The sequence below is a fragment of the Arachis stenosperma genome, chromosome 2 (genome assembly GCF_014773155.1).
Source record: "Arachis stenosperma cultivar V10309 chromosome 2, arast.V10309.gnm1.PFL2, whole genome shotgun sequence".
NCBI lineage: Eukaryota > Viridiplantae > Streptophyta > Magnoliopsida > Fabales > Fabaceae > Arachis > Arachis stenosperma.
In genome coordinates this window covers 106,903,941-106,922,125 of record NC_080378.1, presented here as the reverse complement: position 1 = coordinate 106,922,125, position 18,185 = coordinate 106,903,941, and the positions used below count along the sequence as shown (strand labels likewise).

The 18,185-nt window shown below is 27.1% G+C and overlaps 1 protein-coding gene across 1 annotated transcript; it reads right to left on the bottom strand.

Moving 5' to 3' along the window:
- Nucleotides 1–4,469: 4,469 nt before the first annotated feature.
- Nucleotides 4,470–7,976, bottom strand: LOC130962182 (spindle and kinetochore-associated protein 1 homolog). The gene is made up of 9 exons (XM_057888309.1): nt 7,824–7,976; nt 7,594–7,718; nt 6,412–6,524; nt 6,210–6,294; nt 5,856–5,923; nt 5,515–5,620; nt 5,402–5,431; nt 5,196–5,309; nt 4,470–4,764 (listed from the first exon to the last, which is right to left on the bottom strand). The coding sequence occupies exons 1-9, from the start codon at nt 7,933–7,935 to the stop codon at nt 4,687–4,689; spliced, it is 831 nt and encodes a 276-aa protein (XP_057744292.1). The 5' UTR covers nt 7,936–7,976; the 3' UTR covers nt 4,470–4,686.
- Between the last annotated feature and the right edge of the window lie 10,209 nt (nt 7,977–18,185).

The window sequence follows — 18,185 nt, the reverse complement described above, 5'->3', positions numbered from 1 at the left end:
AAGAAATGGACTTTAGGGTTAGAGTAACCCATCAAAAATCATTCGAATTATTTTGGGGATGATAAAAATATTTTTAAATTTTGTTATTAATAATAATAGGGGATGCTTCTATAAAAACACCTATAAAAAGACGTTTTAAGTGTCTCATTATTATTGGACATATTAATGAACCGATTTTTTTTAATTTCTTAACAAATTAGAATAAAATTGATTTTTTTATAACAATAATAATAAATTCAATTTTTTTAGGGATCTAATTGTATTTTTAAATTTTTTAGGTATTCAAATGTCTGCAAAATAAAAAGTCAGAGATATATTTATCTTTTTATAAAAAAATTTAAAAAATTCGATTTAGATTGTGTAATTCGATCGGATCAAACTGGATCTAATAATTATAATATAGACAATTAAATTTATTAAAAAATAAATTATTAACCAATTTAATAAAATTATTCAATAACAATATAACATATATAAACATCTTTAAAAAAAGACATTTTTATTATCTTTATTAAAATAATCTCTAATAATAATACCATCAAATAATTAAAAAATATATAAAAAATGTCTAATCATAATCAAATACTTGCCTTGTTAATAGAAAAGCGTGACATGAATGACTATCATAGTATTTTATGTGGTAAAAAAATCTTTGATATGGCCAAGCCGAGTATATGATAAGTTGTGTGAAACTTAATTAAGAGCCTGTTTAGGAAGTAGCAGAATCTACTTTTTTTTTTTATTTTTGGATTATGAAAAGTCATAATCTATGTGTTTGGCATTATTTTAAAAAAAGTTTTTAATTTCTCAAAAAGTTAATTTGCAGCTTTTTGAAGAAGTAGAAATATATGACTTCTTACTTCTCGAGAAGTCATTCTACCACTTACTTAAAAAAAATTAATTTTAAAACAAAAAAATCTACTTTCCTTCTTGACTCTATGAAAAATACCGACCCTTTATCACTATTTTCACACAAGGTCTGCTAGAAGCACTGACCTTCCACCATCATTCTCACGCAATGTTCCAAGTCTCACCATTTTTACAGACAATATTACATCTGAACAACTTACTGCATATATTCCTTTTAAATTTTTTTTATCATTTTATCACTATTTTTTATTATTAAATTTATATTAAAGTGTGGTATAAAATTTCAGTTTTAATTTTATTTTTTTCATATGTAATTTTATAGCTTATTATTATTTTTATAGTTAATTATAACAAGTTCTTGACCTCAATAAAGGAGAAGAGAGTTCTAATAGGAGTAAAAATAAAAAATAAAAAACAGTAATAAAATATACATTAACACGCATTTTATATTTATTTTTTATTTTCACCTATCATATCATACACAATATTAGTGATTAGGTTATGTAAAATCAACATTCAATATTAGAAAGTATTTGTTATCATGGTTATTTTAATATTCATTCTCTTTTATAAAAAAATTTATTTTTGAGTTATTTATCCAAACGCTACAACTTTAAAATAAGTACTTTTATAACTAAAAATTCAAACACAAAATAACTTATTTATAAGCTGCTTTTAATAAAAGTTCTTATGTTTTAAGCTCCTTTTCCAAAAGAACTTATTTAAGTTATTTACCCAAACTGGGGCTAAATCCGAATTAAAACGGATGTGTATTTTTGTCACATTTTTTAATTATTTAAAAATATTTTTATCGATAATAAAATTTAAAAAATATTTTTTTTGATAAAAAATAATTCAAGGACATTTTTGTTGGGTTATCCATTATTGGCAAAGTACTTTTTTTATATGATCCTAAAATTAGTTTTTGGTTTCTGATTTTCTTGTTTAGTTTTTGGTTTCAAATTTAAGTGTTTTGAATCCAAGTTTGAGAAATAATAAATACTTATACGCACCTTTTTCTTCCTTTTTTTTGGACTAGTTTTTCTTTTTAACTTCTCTTTGTTTCAATTTTTTTCTTTGTGTGTGTGTGCATGGACAACTGGCCCAAAACTTACACATGTGTCATAGATCTCTTAATAATTCTCTTTTTTTAGTATCACCAAAAAATAATTCTATTTTTTTATAGAAAAAAAAAAACAAAACTTCCTTCTGAATATTTATTGATCAAAGTTGAATTAGTCAAATTTTTTATTCATCGAGAAGATTTGATGAACTAGTAGGCTTCGTCCAAAACGAATCCCATTTCATTGAGTGTTAATGAAATAACACCAAAACTAATCTTCTTAACATGATAGTAATATTAAGGTGTAGCTAATATTTATTTTATATGTTAAAATTATTAATTGCGATTTTTTATAAAAAAGAAAAAAATTTAATTTTTAATATTTATTATATATTTATTAAAATAAAAATATCTATTAATAATAATTCCCTTATTAATATAAAAGTAAAGAGTAGGTAGAAAAATTTGCTGAAAGGAACTAAAAAGAATGCTACTATATATCTATAAGATATAGTGATATACATCAGTAAATGATTTTGTAGTGGTTTGACCTAAGTATGGCCATATCTAACAAATATCATGATTGGTTCTAGTTCAAAATATTTTAAAATATTTCTTTTATACATAATATTTAGATAATATAAATTAAAAAAAATCTAATGACGATGTAATTTTTTTAAAAATAATTATAATATCAACTGTATTAATTAAACTTAAATCTTTCTATATGAAGACACTTTTTTTATATAGATAAATTTTTATTTTTTTTGTTCTAAAAACATATTTTTAAAATATAATAATAGAATATTTTAAATATATTTAATGTATTAAAAACTTAAAAAAATTACTTTTTATAATAATTTTTATAAAATATTTTTTATAATATACTTATTTTTACTGCACAAATTAGCAAAACTTTTTTAGGTAGGACAATTATAACAAAATCTACTTTTAACAAAACATTGGCATTGATAATAGGAAAATAATCCAAGTTGTAGCATATGGGAAATGAAAGTAGCATCATTAAGATGGTGCGGCTATATGGGCCCAGAAATATTATTATAATCCTAAGAATAGACTCGAGAATTGATGAGAAAAGGAGCAACTGCAGCAAAAAATAGAGCCAGTTAGTACCCTACTACTGTTCACTATGTCATGTCTTTTCTCTTTTCTCTGTGTTTTCTGTCTAAACCTTATAGGACCCCACCTCTGCTAGCATGGTGACAAAATTCAAACCCAGCTGCCTTTAATTTAATGCACTTTGTCCCTATCCCCAATGCTAATGCAAATTGTTATGCTTCCACAAAATATTTTTGTAATCACACTAATGTGTCTAATCTTAGAGTTTGTGTCTGTTTTAGGCAATTTTAAATTCACATAATCTATTGTTTCAAGAAAGTCAAGACTCAAGAGCATTGAACATTTGAACACACTCCTATGGTCCTATATATATATATATATTATCATGAAGCGAAAAAACCGAGAATGTAGCCATTTGGTTAGATTTTAAAGCAATCAAAAACAATTTATTAAGACAAATTTATGTAGCATTAGACCATTAGTAGAAGAATTTTGTTAAACAGGATATATATTAGTACTTTTTTCCCAAAATATTGTTTCTTACTTTTTTAAATTTATTAGAAAATTAATATATTTATATAATTTTTGTTAACTATATTCATTTTTTTAACAAACCTAGAGGTTAAAGGAGAACAGAGATAAAATATGTATAATATAAATATTACTAATGTCTTTTTTTGAAAAAAAAAAAGACTCTTTCATTAATTAAAGTTAATAAATTTAAAAAGTAAAAAATATAATTCTTATGAGTGTCTGAATTTATTTTCCTAGTATGTTCATACAACATCCATCTACAAGGACTTTGAAAAAAAATAGCATATATATTAAATTATTAAAATTACTTAAGTAGAGAGAAGATATGATCATGTGATATAAATATCCTGCTTAGTAAATTGTGAAATGATTATTACAATGTGAAGGATGATTGCTATTCAAAACCTGTAAGGCGGTAATATACCAGGGAAATTAGCAAGAAAAAAACTCAGTACTTTTTGTTGCAGGTAAAAATGGATGAAAATTTCATGAGTTCTTGTTACTCACCAAAATACTGATTATAAACTTAGACTATTTCAAATTGAGATAACACACGCTGTCCCAAAAAAAAAAAAAAAATTAACACACAACTTATAGTATGAAATCATACTGTTTAAGACCAAGGGAATTAACTAATAAAAAAAAACTTTTATCAACATTTAGCTGCCAAGGGAAAAGATTAAGGTTTGATAACTATGCTAATGTTTGTCCTCCTTAGTGAGATTGTAATAAGAAGTTAGGTAGAGATTGAATGAATGGCCAGAGAATTCAGGGTTGAATGCTAGACTTTGCTATTTCTAGTGCAATTTTATTAGAAAACTAATCATAGAAAGAAAAAATATTTTAAACACTAGAGAGTAAACGACCAACAAATTAGATTTGAATAACAAAAAGAATAGTATGCTTTATAAATTATAACTAGTCACATATTTGGCATCAGATGCAATATTTAATCTGGTAATCAAGTTTAGCACCATCCATTGAAAAAAGATACAACAGACACATAAGGTAACATACGTAAACTGATTTCATACAAGTATTTAGGTCCTGAAATATATCTTGTTATGAGTTTGAACATCAAAGATGTATTGGATTTATCATGATACTAAAATCTTCTAATTCTAAATGACCAAACTCGTTCAGTTAGGCTTCTGCAGAATAATGATGCGATGATGGCCAACACGAGTCTCATTGATGCGGCCAAGGTGACGAAGAACCTGCAGAAACAGCAAAGACAAATTATAGCACAATCAATTTTTCCCAAGAAATAACAGTTGAAAGTGTAAAACACCATATACACACTGCTTGCTTCCCAAGTAACTAAGGTGGAACAATTAACAGTTATCTTATTGAGGAAATTGGCAAATGAATTCCTTGAAGAGATGACATAAACCAATCAAAAACTTGAGGACTAATATGTTAACATCAATATTTTTCGGGAAAGAGAGTAGAATCAATGCCACAATCAAGAAGAACTTGATTTGTTTTCAGATCCTTGACATAATCATTATCAGAAGTGAACTGTTGAATAGCAAAACAGAACATTTATAATGTAAGAGTTAAAACAATCAACAATCATGGATTCAATTTTTTTTTTTTTTTGGGAAGAACTGAAGCAAATTTGAGATGGATAAACAAGAATACTCACAGTTAGTATTGCCTTTCCAGTATTGTCAAGCTTCAGTGATGGTCCTTTTATGTCAGCTTCAAGAAAGAAATGTTTTCCCTTAACCCCTTCCATAGTTGCAATATCTCTAATTTCCTGCATTTTGCAACATGAACGAGAACCTTCCCTTTTGCCATAAATGAAACAAGAAATAACACATTAAACATGAAAATTGATGCTTCACTCACCAGGGCTTTCTCCCACAGATTTTCTGCCAACTTCATGCACAAATAGAACAAGTTGTCAAGAATTTAAAGAATGTACTTTGCAATTTACATCTAAAAAGAATTTGATTGTTAACCTTCTTTTTCGGGGCTATGATAAGTTGAGCATTTGCTTCAGCATAGGATGCCATGTCATTGATTGCTGCATTCACCTTCTCTAGAGTAAGCCTACCTCTCATGTATCTAATATCAGTCACAAAGTGTTAGATATGAATTTCATTATCAAAAGCCAAAGCACAAAGGTATCATCAATTAATCAAATAATGAGAAGGGAAATGAATTTCAAAAATTATTGTAAACATTTCAAATGATATACGTGCCTGGAAAACTGCTGGATTGCTCCAACAAATTTTCATTTAAAGACCAGAAGCAATTTACACAGATGTTGTATAGTCTAAGCTGAACTCAAATTACTTACGATGACAAGGAATCTAGTTCACTTGCAGTAACATGCCACATTGGTGGTGAACTGCGACCTTTTTTCTCCTTAAAATGATGAAACAAAAGAAAATGTGAGACCACATCAATTTGAAAACATAGCAAGTCAAGGAAAAAAATAATGTAACATCTTTGAGAACAGGTTACACTGATTGTCAAGTTGTAAAAACAGAAAAAAACAAACAATAGAAGAAAATAAAATGAGAAACATGAAATGCAAAGAAATGGAATAGTATCAAATTGTTAATCACTTGTGCTGTTTTAAATACTAAATAGGGAAGAGTTGGGAGGATTGAAGAAAATAATATCTGCACCAATAACATTTTTCATTTACCTTAGGTAACGGAGCAGGCTCTTCATTAACCTTCAAATTCAAAGCCTCCAATCCAGGGTCTTGTACAGAAAATTCAGGTAACAAACTGAAGAACAAGACTAGAATTCAGCACAACAGGAATGTTTATATTATATAAAATATATCCGAATTCACAATAAATTGTTGCACATTACAGCAAGGTTAAAAAAAAAGGTGTAATTACCATCTACTAGTATTTGAATCTGAAACTGTCACCCTATCGGGCAATTGAGAGGGAGCATGAAGGGACATATTCTGTAGTTTCTTTTGCTGCTTCAATGAGGCACTGATCAATTTCTATAAGTAGGCCAGAAAATTAAACCAAATTCAATGGTCATTCACTTGAACATAAACAGTTTTCTCAACAAATCATTCATCTTTTCCTCTCATCTTCCAGATAATGTTAAGACAACCTTATAGGACCATAACAATTCATACATCATCCACCGCTAGAGAACCCTATTTGGTCATTCAATGGTAAATGATGTGAGTCTTTATGATGTACTACGCACCACATATCTTACACATCATATATATATACAAAATTATTTACACATAATATTTTTCTTTTACTAATAGCTATTATTGTATATTTTTAGCTGAAAAGGGGTTTCCATTATAAGAAGTTAATACAAAATAATCCAACACAATTTTGTTTTCATATAGTCTCTAGTGTAAATAATTAATGATTAATGATTGTACCTTTGTAGCTGGAACAGCAAATGAGAACCAAATAAAACTATATCATTATTTCCATGAGGCCTCAAACGAAGCAACTCACACACACACACAGAGCAGGAGCAGCAGCAACAAACCTCACCACAAATTAGAGGAGGAGAACAGGAAAGGGGGGGGGGGGGGGGGGGTGTCAAAGCAAAATATAAAAACCCAATTGCCCATACCATTCATTTGAAGCAAATAAATAAACACAACAAACACGGTGAACATAATGGATCATATCCTCTCATGTAAGTATCAGCAACCAACTTCAAATTCATTAGTAGATAGAATTTTAAATAGCAGTGTTAGAGAGCCCGAATATATTGCTTCAATAGTTCAATCAAATATCAATGTGTCAAAGCAATTGTCACATTTGGTGACATATCTTGAGGACATGGAAAGAATTATCAAAATATTATAAATGCTCGGATCACATGTCTCTGCATAACTATCTAGCTATGAAATATTATGAAACTCTCAACTGAATTTTGCGAACTTTGGACATTTTGGTAGAGATCGAAAACTTTAAAGGACGAAATTGACCTCAATTGCCAACTATGTAGGACTAACTTGAAAATTTACTCAATAAATTTGAAATTTTCACGATCTGCTATGTGATGTGCAAGTAATAAAGTAAAATAAATGCCTTGGTTTTGGGAATGGCTTGAGTCTCTTCGCGGAGGCGATCCTTGATGGCCTGAACTTGAAGCTCCATGGCCTGAACCGCCGCGTCCACCGCCGACAGGTCAGCCATGCTGCTCGCCGGAAACACTACACCAAAATAATTAAATTGAATAAAATAAATAAATAAATAACGGCTGCGTGGAACGGAATCTTCTAGAATTATAGAAAAGAAGAAGAATTTGAGTAAGTAACTGTTTCTTGCAATGACGAGCTCCTGAAGATGAGTTATGCGAGCGTTGAAGGAAGACATCAACGATTCAAGCGATGATCCAGAAGCTTCGGTGGTTGAATCCATCATCATCATCTGTTGAATCGAATAATCCAAAGGAACCTTTTTTCCGATTTGAGAATTGAGAAAGACGAGTGTTTCAAAATGCTCTGCCACCGCTTCGGCGCCAAAATTGTTTCTTTTTTTTGCATTTGTATATTGGGCTTTGGACAAAAAGAGAAAGCTCATGGATCATAGAGGTTTAGTGCCTCCTCTAAAGGCCCAACTAAACATTAAGAGGCCCATTTTGTAGGCCTGTAAAATTTTCTTCTAAACAAATATAACCCGCTATTAATATTTACAAAAATACTTTGAGCAAACCAAAAAAAAGTCACTAAATCAGTTATATATATAAATATATATTATTTAACTTATTTTAATATATATTTTATATTTGATATTTATTTTATATTGATAATTAATTTTTTATATAAACCTAATATGGTTATAATGTTTAATTTAATAATAATTTGACCCAAAAAACGCTATAAATAGTAGGTTAGTGGTAAAGAAATGGGAATAATATTTATAAAATTCTATTATGAGTTTATTTTTGAAATATAAAACTTTTTATATGATTATTCAAATAAATTTATATATTTAGATCATTTTTAAGTGATATATTTGAATATTAAATATTTTTATTAACGTGATAATATAAAATTAAATATATTTATTATAAAACTCTTTTGTATTGTCAGTATATTAAAATTAAATTATTTTATTATTTTGAAAATTTTTTTTGTCAAGTTGCCTCATATTGAGTGCACCAGGGAATGGGATCAGTTCAAGTTAGAAGCATTCTGATGTGGTTTAATGGTGTGTATAACTAGAAATATATTTGATGTAACCATTTTCAATACGAGTTCATACGTTTCATTCAGAAATATAAAAAAACTTTCCGACAAAAAGAAAAAAAAAAGAGAGGATGGGTTTGCTTTAGTATATATAACACAAAAGTTGGATAAATAATGTATTATTATTATATTTTATTATTATTATATTATTATTATTATTATTATTATTATTATTATTATTATTATTATTATTATTATTATTATAAGTTTTGCATTTCCCAAAGAGACTAAGTAAAATTAAAAAAAAAATGGGTCATAAAGTATTGTACATGCCAATATATTTCTAAATTAAAAAAAAAAACAAGACTATAAAGGATAATCATGGCTATCTAACTTCTAAATTTCCCAAGTTTGTAGAATAATATTAGTTTAATGGCAGACAAGAATACTATCCAACCTGTCACAAATATGTACATTACTACATGGTTATCATTATCAATATAAAAAATGGGTCATAAAGTATTGTACATGCCAATTAGATCATTGCAAATATATATTCTAAATTAAAAAAAAAAACAAGACTATAAAGGATAATCATGGCTATCTAACTTCTAATAATTTCCCAAGTTTGTAGAATAATATTAGTTAATGGCAGACAAGAATACTATCCAACCTGTCACAAATAATGTACATTACTACATGGTTATCATTATCAATATACACACAAAAGTTTGTCGTAGTTGCTATATCATAGATCTCTTGAATAGTATTAGCCACATAAATCAAGTCTTATAATAATGAGTTTCTGGAAATTGTGCCCTTCATCATCCCGTGTCTTGTTGTTTGGTCTTTGATACATGTTGGATCTTCCTTAATTATGTCTATTAATTCTCTAACAACTAAATGATTAGAAAGACTCCTCTCACAATATATATACATCATTCATCAAATTATATGCCTCCTGAGGAAGATCCATATAGATCTAGAACTTAACCTTAGATGTGTAATCTTCCCTTAAACAATTCAAAGAGTCATCCACACCCTCATGTAAAATATTCTCTAATTAATTAAGTTCTTATAAATTGGTGTATTTCATATTTGAGGTCCTAAATTCGTTGTTACATATATAACTAATAATATGATTATTTATTATTTAGCTTTTCTAATGATTTTTATGCATTAAGGTTAGTTAGCTCCCTTATCATAGATTGTTATATTTACGAAGCATTTTTGGCATGAATCCATGAACCTAATTAAGCATGCAGTCCCCTTCTATTGAATAATAATAATAATGTATTACACTTCACTTGAGGAATGATGACATGACTCAGTTCTATACTTAGTTTAGAGATCAAGATATTCAAGAACTTATTATTATTATTATACCATATAATAATATTGGAAATGCCGCATTTTTTGTTGTTACCTTCATAAAGGACTATGAATGTATGTGATAATGCTTTGTTGTGATAGTTCCCATAACCTAGTTTTAGTTTCACTTTTCTCAATCCCTATTTGTCTTTTTTATTGGGATTTTATGTTTCTTTCCGAGTTGAATTCATATTATATTTGCTTCATAGGAGACAAACTTGAAACTGTTGCATCTTATGCCTTCGGTGTGGAACACCATGGCTTCCTCTTGCAATTCATGTTGCTCTAGGACATTATTTAATTAACAATATAAAAAAAATCTAATATGATTACTAATTAGTATTTTGACCTAGCTAGCTACCTATAGTTGTGTATGTCCATAAAGACTTTTTACAAGAATTATTAAAGATTATGTTCAATGAATTAAAGCTCACTCTTTATAACAATTTACTTCAATAACATAATAGAGCAATGCTAGGGGGCAGCAATTTTTGTGATTGTTAGCCATCAACTAGCCATCAATGATGATTTGATGGTGTGAGATTGGTGTGAAATTTCATCCAATTGCTCACCTTCCTCTGCTGGTTATATGCTGGCCAAAATTCAATAAAACTGCTGGTCCCCTAGACTTTTCCAACATAATATATTCAAATGAAAAAGTATTGATAATAGTTTCCTGGGTAATTAATGAAATTTTTATTTCAATATGGTTAACTTTCGGATTAACAACGTTAAACTTTTTTCGAAAATGTTTGGTAACAAAAAAGAATTAGCTAACATTTATTTTATTTAACATTTATTAATTATTGTATTTGTTAATTGTTACAACAATTAATAAATATTAAATAAGATAAATTCTGGTTGTTTTTTAATTTTTGTCTTTCTATTATTACCGAGATATGAACAAAGGTTGAATAATATATTTACTATGATGCATGGACATTGACACGGACAAGGGACACGATACGACAAGGGACATGCCGACACGCGAATTTTAAAATTTTACATGACACGGGGACACGCATACATATAAAATATAAAGTATTTTTTAGATAAATCGAAATTATATTTTGATATTTTGTTGATATTAAAATATAAATTAAAATTTTTAATTATTTTTAATGTCTTATTTTAATTATATCAAGTATTTAAAATATTTTTTGTTTTAATAATTAATAATATATACTATATCTAAAATTATTTTAAGAATCTATAGTAAGAATAAGACTGGATACGCTGACACGTGATGGTATTTAGATGTGTCCAGGCGTGTCCGGAGAAGAATTTTTTATATTTTATTAAGACGCGGTTGGACACGGCAGACACGCGTGTCGGACGAGTGTCCATGAGTGTCGTATCTAAAATGTGTCAGACACGCGGATACGATAACTCAACAAATTGTTCGTACTTTATAGTATATTTATAATGTTGTAACTCCTTATTCTTTATATAACCACTACAGCAAAAACGGAGGATAACGACAGTAAATCACCGCAAATTGACAAAATAAAGGCTAATATTCATAATTTTATATATATAACATTTGTAATTATGTATTTATTATATCTTAAATTATATAATTATTCTAACAATAATTAATAAATACTAAATAAAATAACTTTAAATTATTTAAGCTAATGTTTTATTGTCTCTTAAATATTATTGATACAGAAGAAACTGATATTATAGAATTTAAATTTTTGTTCATATACACTAAAAAAAGTTCGGTAATAATATATTATTGAACATTTGTTTATACTTCTGTAATCCTAGAAAGACAAAAAAATATTATGTATATTTACCATTCTATTATTGAGTATATTGAGAAATATTATGGTAATTAGTCACATAATCATGTTTTATATAATCAATTAATTGATAATCAATTTATGTTTGTATAGTTTAGTTGAAAAATAATTTTAAAATAGATGGTATGAAAAGGTTACTTCTGAATAGATAAATTACAAAAATATATATAAAAAATAAAACTATCTTAAAAAGATAAGGAGAAAAAATTACTTATCGGCTAAGTTTGTCCTCAATTTCTTCTTCATTTAAACACAAATTTTCAATTATAATACGATCGATTTTTTTAAAACCATACTTAATATTTTCTTTGAAAAAACAGTTTTCCAAAAAATTAAAAGAAGATTTGGGCCGAATTACTTTTCATTGAAATAATGAACTTTAATTTGGAAATTAATAGTTTAGGCAAAATTAAATTAATTTAAGTTAGTCTAATGATTAGTTCATTAGTTCTTTTAAGTAAGTGTAGGATTTAAATTTTATCTAATATATGCAATTCGTCTACAATAAAATTCGTCTACAATAAAATAATCTTTGGCCTGATAGATTTAAAGAATATTGTGAATAACAATAAAAAATTTAAGTTTTTTTTCGAGGTTCTAAAAATCGGACTAATCATAAAACTGTTCTAATTACGGTTTCACTAATTCAATCAGTTCAATCAAAAAATTGCACTAATTCAACCGGTTCAATAAAAAAATTATTTTATATTAAAATAATAAATAAAATATAAATAAATACATTAATTTAACAATTTAACATTTAATTTTTTTATTATACCGCTATTGAACTTATTTCTTCTCTGATTAGGGGTTGCAAAATATACCCTACTTGCGAATACCTGCGAGTAAGGTAAATTAAAGAGTAGTGCATTTTTATTATACCGCTATTGAACTTATTTCTTCTCTGATTAGGGGTTGCAAAATATACCCTACTTGCGAATACCTGCGAGTAAGGTAAATTAAAGAGTAGTGCAAATTTGTCTGTAGTAGGGTATGATACAGATTTAGTGTATATTAAGAAAGTAGGTGTTGAACCCACAACCTACTCCTTATAAAAACTTGTAATAACCATTAAATTAGCTGTTTAATAATTTACTAACTTAATGCATTTATGTTTTTTTATAAAGTTAACTTAAAATAAAAAAATTAAAAATAAAATTCGTATTGAAATATCACATATTACGCTAAATAAATTCAAAACTCCTAACGCCGTTTCTTAAATTATGTTCACTCAGTTTTTTATTAGTATGTATAAAATTTGAAATGATGGAATTTCATATTTGCTTGACAAATTTTGATTTTCTACAAGTAGGATAGGATTTAGAACGTTAAGGTGCGGGTAGGATAAATTTTAAAAAAATGTTCAACCCATGAATAAAGTTAGGATAGAGCTCAAACTCTATCCTATTCTACCTTACCCATTGCCAGTCCTATCTCTAATAAAAGGCTCATTATATTGAACAAATAAAAACTCATGCTTTCGCATAATTTTAACAAAAATTAGCAATATTTTCAATAGATGACAGACTGATCACCCTTTTAACAACGATTAACAAACTTTTCCAAAGAATAATCATTCAACAATTCAATTCGAATAGTTGGCAAAATCTTAAAGTGAAGAATAAATAAAGAATCGAAGAACAGAAAATTCAAAAACATTCTAGCAGCACAATATTACACAGAAAAAAAGCACAAAATACAAAACAGCAACACAATGACCAGAAGAACGACCAGAGATGACCGGTAAATGAGAAGAGGTGTTAGAGACTTGAAACACGAGCATCAAACGAGGAAGAAGAGCGGCGGAAGCGCCATTGAGTAGATGAAGACGACCGACAAGTCAGTAGTGCGACGGACGGTGGCAGAAGAGCGGGTAAGTAGACAAAGACCAGCGCTGACGGCGAACTCAAAGAAGACGCATCAATTGTTGGATGACGAAGAAGCGTGGAGCCGCGGATGACCTGGAAGAAGGCACGATGGTGTCTGAGCGCAACGGAGGGCGGGCTGCTGAGTCAAAACTTTGCGGAGATAGGGAATTACGGGTGTGGAAATAGGCTAGATCAGACGACTTGTTATGTAGTCAGTTGGCCTGAATCTGTTCTGTAACTTGCTATAAAATTTTTTTAAAGTACTAAGTTTGGTCTATTATTCAATTTGATCTGGTCTGAAATCTGTTAGAAGGTCTGATAATTTTTTTTACAAAAATAAAAAATATTATTTTAAAAAATTTATTTTTTAATAAACATATTTATATGTAATATGTCATATTTAATATTTATAAAAAAATTTAAAATATTTAAAATATACAAAATTATTTATAATTAAATATAATAAATTTAAAATATCTCATAATTTTGTTAATAATAAAGAAATTATTTATATAATAATTATGTATTAACAGGTCTAGGCACACGCCAATAAGACTAGTTAGTGAATCTTGACCTGACTTATTAATATAATAAAACTTTTATAAGAATTTGAGTTTGTGCCTATTTTATAACAGTCAGATCAGACTAAACCGGTAAGCCGTCTGGTCTTTTTCCATTCCTATAAAGATAGGATTGTGTTTTGGGGGGTGGGGGATATGAATGAGAAGATGGGGAAGGAAAAATTAGCTTTTTTTAAGAAAACACAAAATTATGTCATTTCATGAAAATCGGTCAGATTCTAATTCAATTCGGCCAGTCGATTCAGCGATTTGCAAACAATTTTATAATTAATGATTTTAATGTTCAATCAAATTATAAAGTAGTTTGATTCGTAGTTCGATCTGTTCCACTGATTGATTTAGTCTGATTTTTAGAATCATGTTTTTTTTGTTGCATATGAATTTTAATTTGGCTAGGCATCGATGAACAAAATATGGAATGGGAATCTACTTCACATGCATGAAATTATATTATTTCTAAACTCTACATGAAAATTGTGGAGGACCAATCAAATTAATCCTCCTCAGGGAAGTAGTAGCGTTTAATTTTCCAAGCTAAGGTACCAAAATAGGAATGGCTGATGATGAGTTATTAGTTATGATAGCATTGGATCAATGGATGGTGAATCATGAGTAGTATTTACATGAACCAGCAGAAAAAATAATAATACCAAAACCATGTGCGAAACGAGAGATTTTATTATGATCATGAAGCATGGAAAATCAATGTTGGGACCTAAATAGATTGCTATCATTTTCTCTCATTTATTAAGAACCAACCACCACCGTCACAAAAAATCAACTTGCAATGTATTTACTATGTCATTTTCTTTGCTATCACGCACATGCATGCATGAAATCATGCAATTATGTATGTACCACAATTTTTGCTTCTTCCTACAACTATGAGCAAAGAAAAAATTTTACTCCTACAACATTCAAGAACTTGTTGGAAATGTATTGAGAAAGCATTAATAATCATATACATCATGATGAACAAATAATACATATGTAAAGATTGCAATGTTAATTGTTGATGTGATTATTACAATATTATGGTATTGTTGCATTGCAAAATAGCAATGTTAACATAAAGATATACAAAATTGAGATTTTACCAAAAATTAAAAGAATAAATTAAGTACGTAAAGTAAGAAATGGTAACAAGATTTATATTATAAAATTGTTTGATTTTAATAAAAATTATTTAGAATTAGTTAATTAATTTAAAATTATAATATCAAAATATTTTAAAAGTTAAATCAAAATTCTGATTTGTATAGACATTCTAATAAAGTGAAGCGGATTATTATTGTATTAAATTACAATGTTAATGATGATTAGATGCTTTAATGAAGTAGAGCAAACATGTGTCTTTTATAAAGTAATATGATTGAAGAATGAGAATCTGATCCGTGAAGCATGCAGTTTTATTGATCCGTAAAATTAGATACTCATTTTCGATATGATTTAAAAACAAATTTAATCATATACATTAAAATCTCTCTATAAATAATTTTTTTCTCAATAATTATAATGTTTTATTAAAGCAATTTTACTCAATTTCATAAGAGAAATTACTGTGATTATAATTAAATCATATAACTTGACCAATATCTAAACCACATGATCAAAATTGTCAGTCACATTAAGGCTGTAATAGATTGCGATAGAGCGCATATAAGTTCCAACTAAATTGTAGATCAGGGAAAAAAAAGATGCTATATGATCAGGTTATTTTAATTATAAAATTTAATTATATTAGTCTAATAACTTATTGGTAAAATAAAAATTAATAAAAAAAGAGAAGACATATAAGTAGAAGAAGAAAAAAAATACTTACTTAAATTTAATTATAAAATAATTTATTTATCTAATATTTTTTAATGAAAAAATTAATTAGGGAGTTAATTATTTTTAGTAACATCAGTCAAACTTTTTAAATTTTAAATTATAATTCGAGACACCAATTCTTAAAAAAGAAATTTAAAATAATTTTATAATAAAAATTGTTAGAATATAATTAGGATTAATTAGAATCAATTAACATTATTTAGCATATCTGAATATTTATTATACGATATTACGTTTTTATTATTTCGATTTTCTTAGCACTTATAAATATCATTTTATATTGTATCATTTCAGACAACTTGAATATACTCAATAATATACAAATTATTTATTCAGTTTAGTCTCTTGTTTCTAACAAAAATTAATTAATATTAACTTTTTTTTTCTATGCTTCTTAAAAAAAAATTAAAAAGAAAAAACTGAGAGTCACATTGTAATGAACACGACGCTCATCACAACAAACATATAATACCTATAATTACAACAACCACTATTGTGTCCACAACTGCAATTTCTATGAAGTCATTCAAAGAAAAGCATTGACTTGAAGTTATACAGTTCAAGAACCATCATAAATAACCTAAACCTAGACTTAGGCATAAATATATACACACACTTAATTACTAGTTACTAGCTAGGTTGGTAATTATAAAGTTGATTTTTCTACGGTGAAAAATAATAATGATATATAAATAAAATTCTTCAAAATAGATTAAGCCATTTCAATTTTGCCTCTTTGTTTTCTTCTCTGTTCTCTTTTTTTCTTGTTTCTTTCTTTTACTCTACAAAAAAAAAAACTAATTTTTTTTTATATTGCAGATCATTTTTGCCAATGTTTCCTGCATTTTGTGTTATACACAAATATGACTCTTCACAATTTGGACAAACCGATTTTATAGTTGGATTTTTAAATTTTGTAAAACTAGAAAATAGACCGTCCGATTAGTGAAAATAATTTTTTTAATTTTCAAAAACGCAAATTAAACAATATAAATCGTTGGATACAAATTTTTCACATTAGCGTTAGTCAACAAAAAATCTGGAGGTTCCAATTTCTTATTTCCATAGCATAGTGAATTAACAGTTTAACACGTTTCTATCTCACCATCTTGTGATATACACATATAGGCAATATTATTATATATTATGTATAATTCAGTTATTACTATAAAAATATATATTAGAATATAAATTATATATTAAAAATAAATTATATATATATATATATTTTGATTAATTTTAGTAATTGATTTTCATAACTAATTCTAGTGTTCAAACAAATAGTATTTTTATAAAAATAATAAGCAACAAAAATATGTAAACGCAACCTTATCTTCATCTTTTATACAAAAAAGCAATATATGCCAGACTGCATACCAGAGTATAATTATAATGATAAGTATCCATTTGAAATCGATGAATTTATATTTCAATTTCAATTTTAATATATGATTTGTCATATAATATGCCTTATTGGTGGTAAACTTCTCATAAACCACAAAATATAGTACCATATTTTCTTATTATTGTAATTGATTAATATATATACCTGACTTAATTTTAAAGATCTATATGAAAAGATACCAAATTACAAAGATTCTTCACAAAGAAAGTAAACAACGTAAAAATCCAGAGCACTACAAATAGCACCATGCATCCCTTATCTCCATTTCCATATCATCACATAAAGTCTTTTTCTCCAAAAAAAAAAAAAAAAAAAAAAATCATTCAACATGAATAACCAATCATCAAAGGAAAAGGAAATTGATATATATACATAGAGATACCATATACCATATTTGCATATATCTTACACAGAAATTAAATATGAAAGAGAAAGAGAATCCATTCATTCAAGCATTATTGTGACAAGAGAAGTTCTTTTATTTCACAATAAGATAATAATAATAATATAGAAAGAACTACATACCTAGAATGACAAAGGAAAATATACATAACAAACAAACTCTTGCTAGAAAACGTGGCTGTTGTACACTAATAATTTAAACAAAAACAAAAATTCTCATC

What these genes read in the sequence shown, in the direction of transcription:
- LOC130962182 (XM_057888309.1), bottom strand. Translation starts at nt 7,935, where the DNA reads ATGATGATGATGGATTCAACCACCGAAGCTTCTGGATCATCGCTTGAA. An exon ending in AAGCCATTCCCAAAACCAAG is followed by an intron (nt 6,525 to 7,593) that starts GCATTTATTTTA and finishes GCCTACTTATAG; the next exon opens with AAATTGATCAGTGCCTCATT. An exon ending in CTGGAAAGGCAATACTAACT is followed by an intron (nt 4,765 to 5,195) that starts GTGAGTATTCTT and finishes CTGTTTCTGCAG; the next exon opens with GTTCTTCGTCACCTTGGCCG.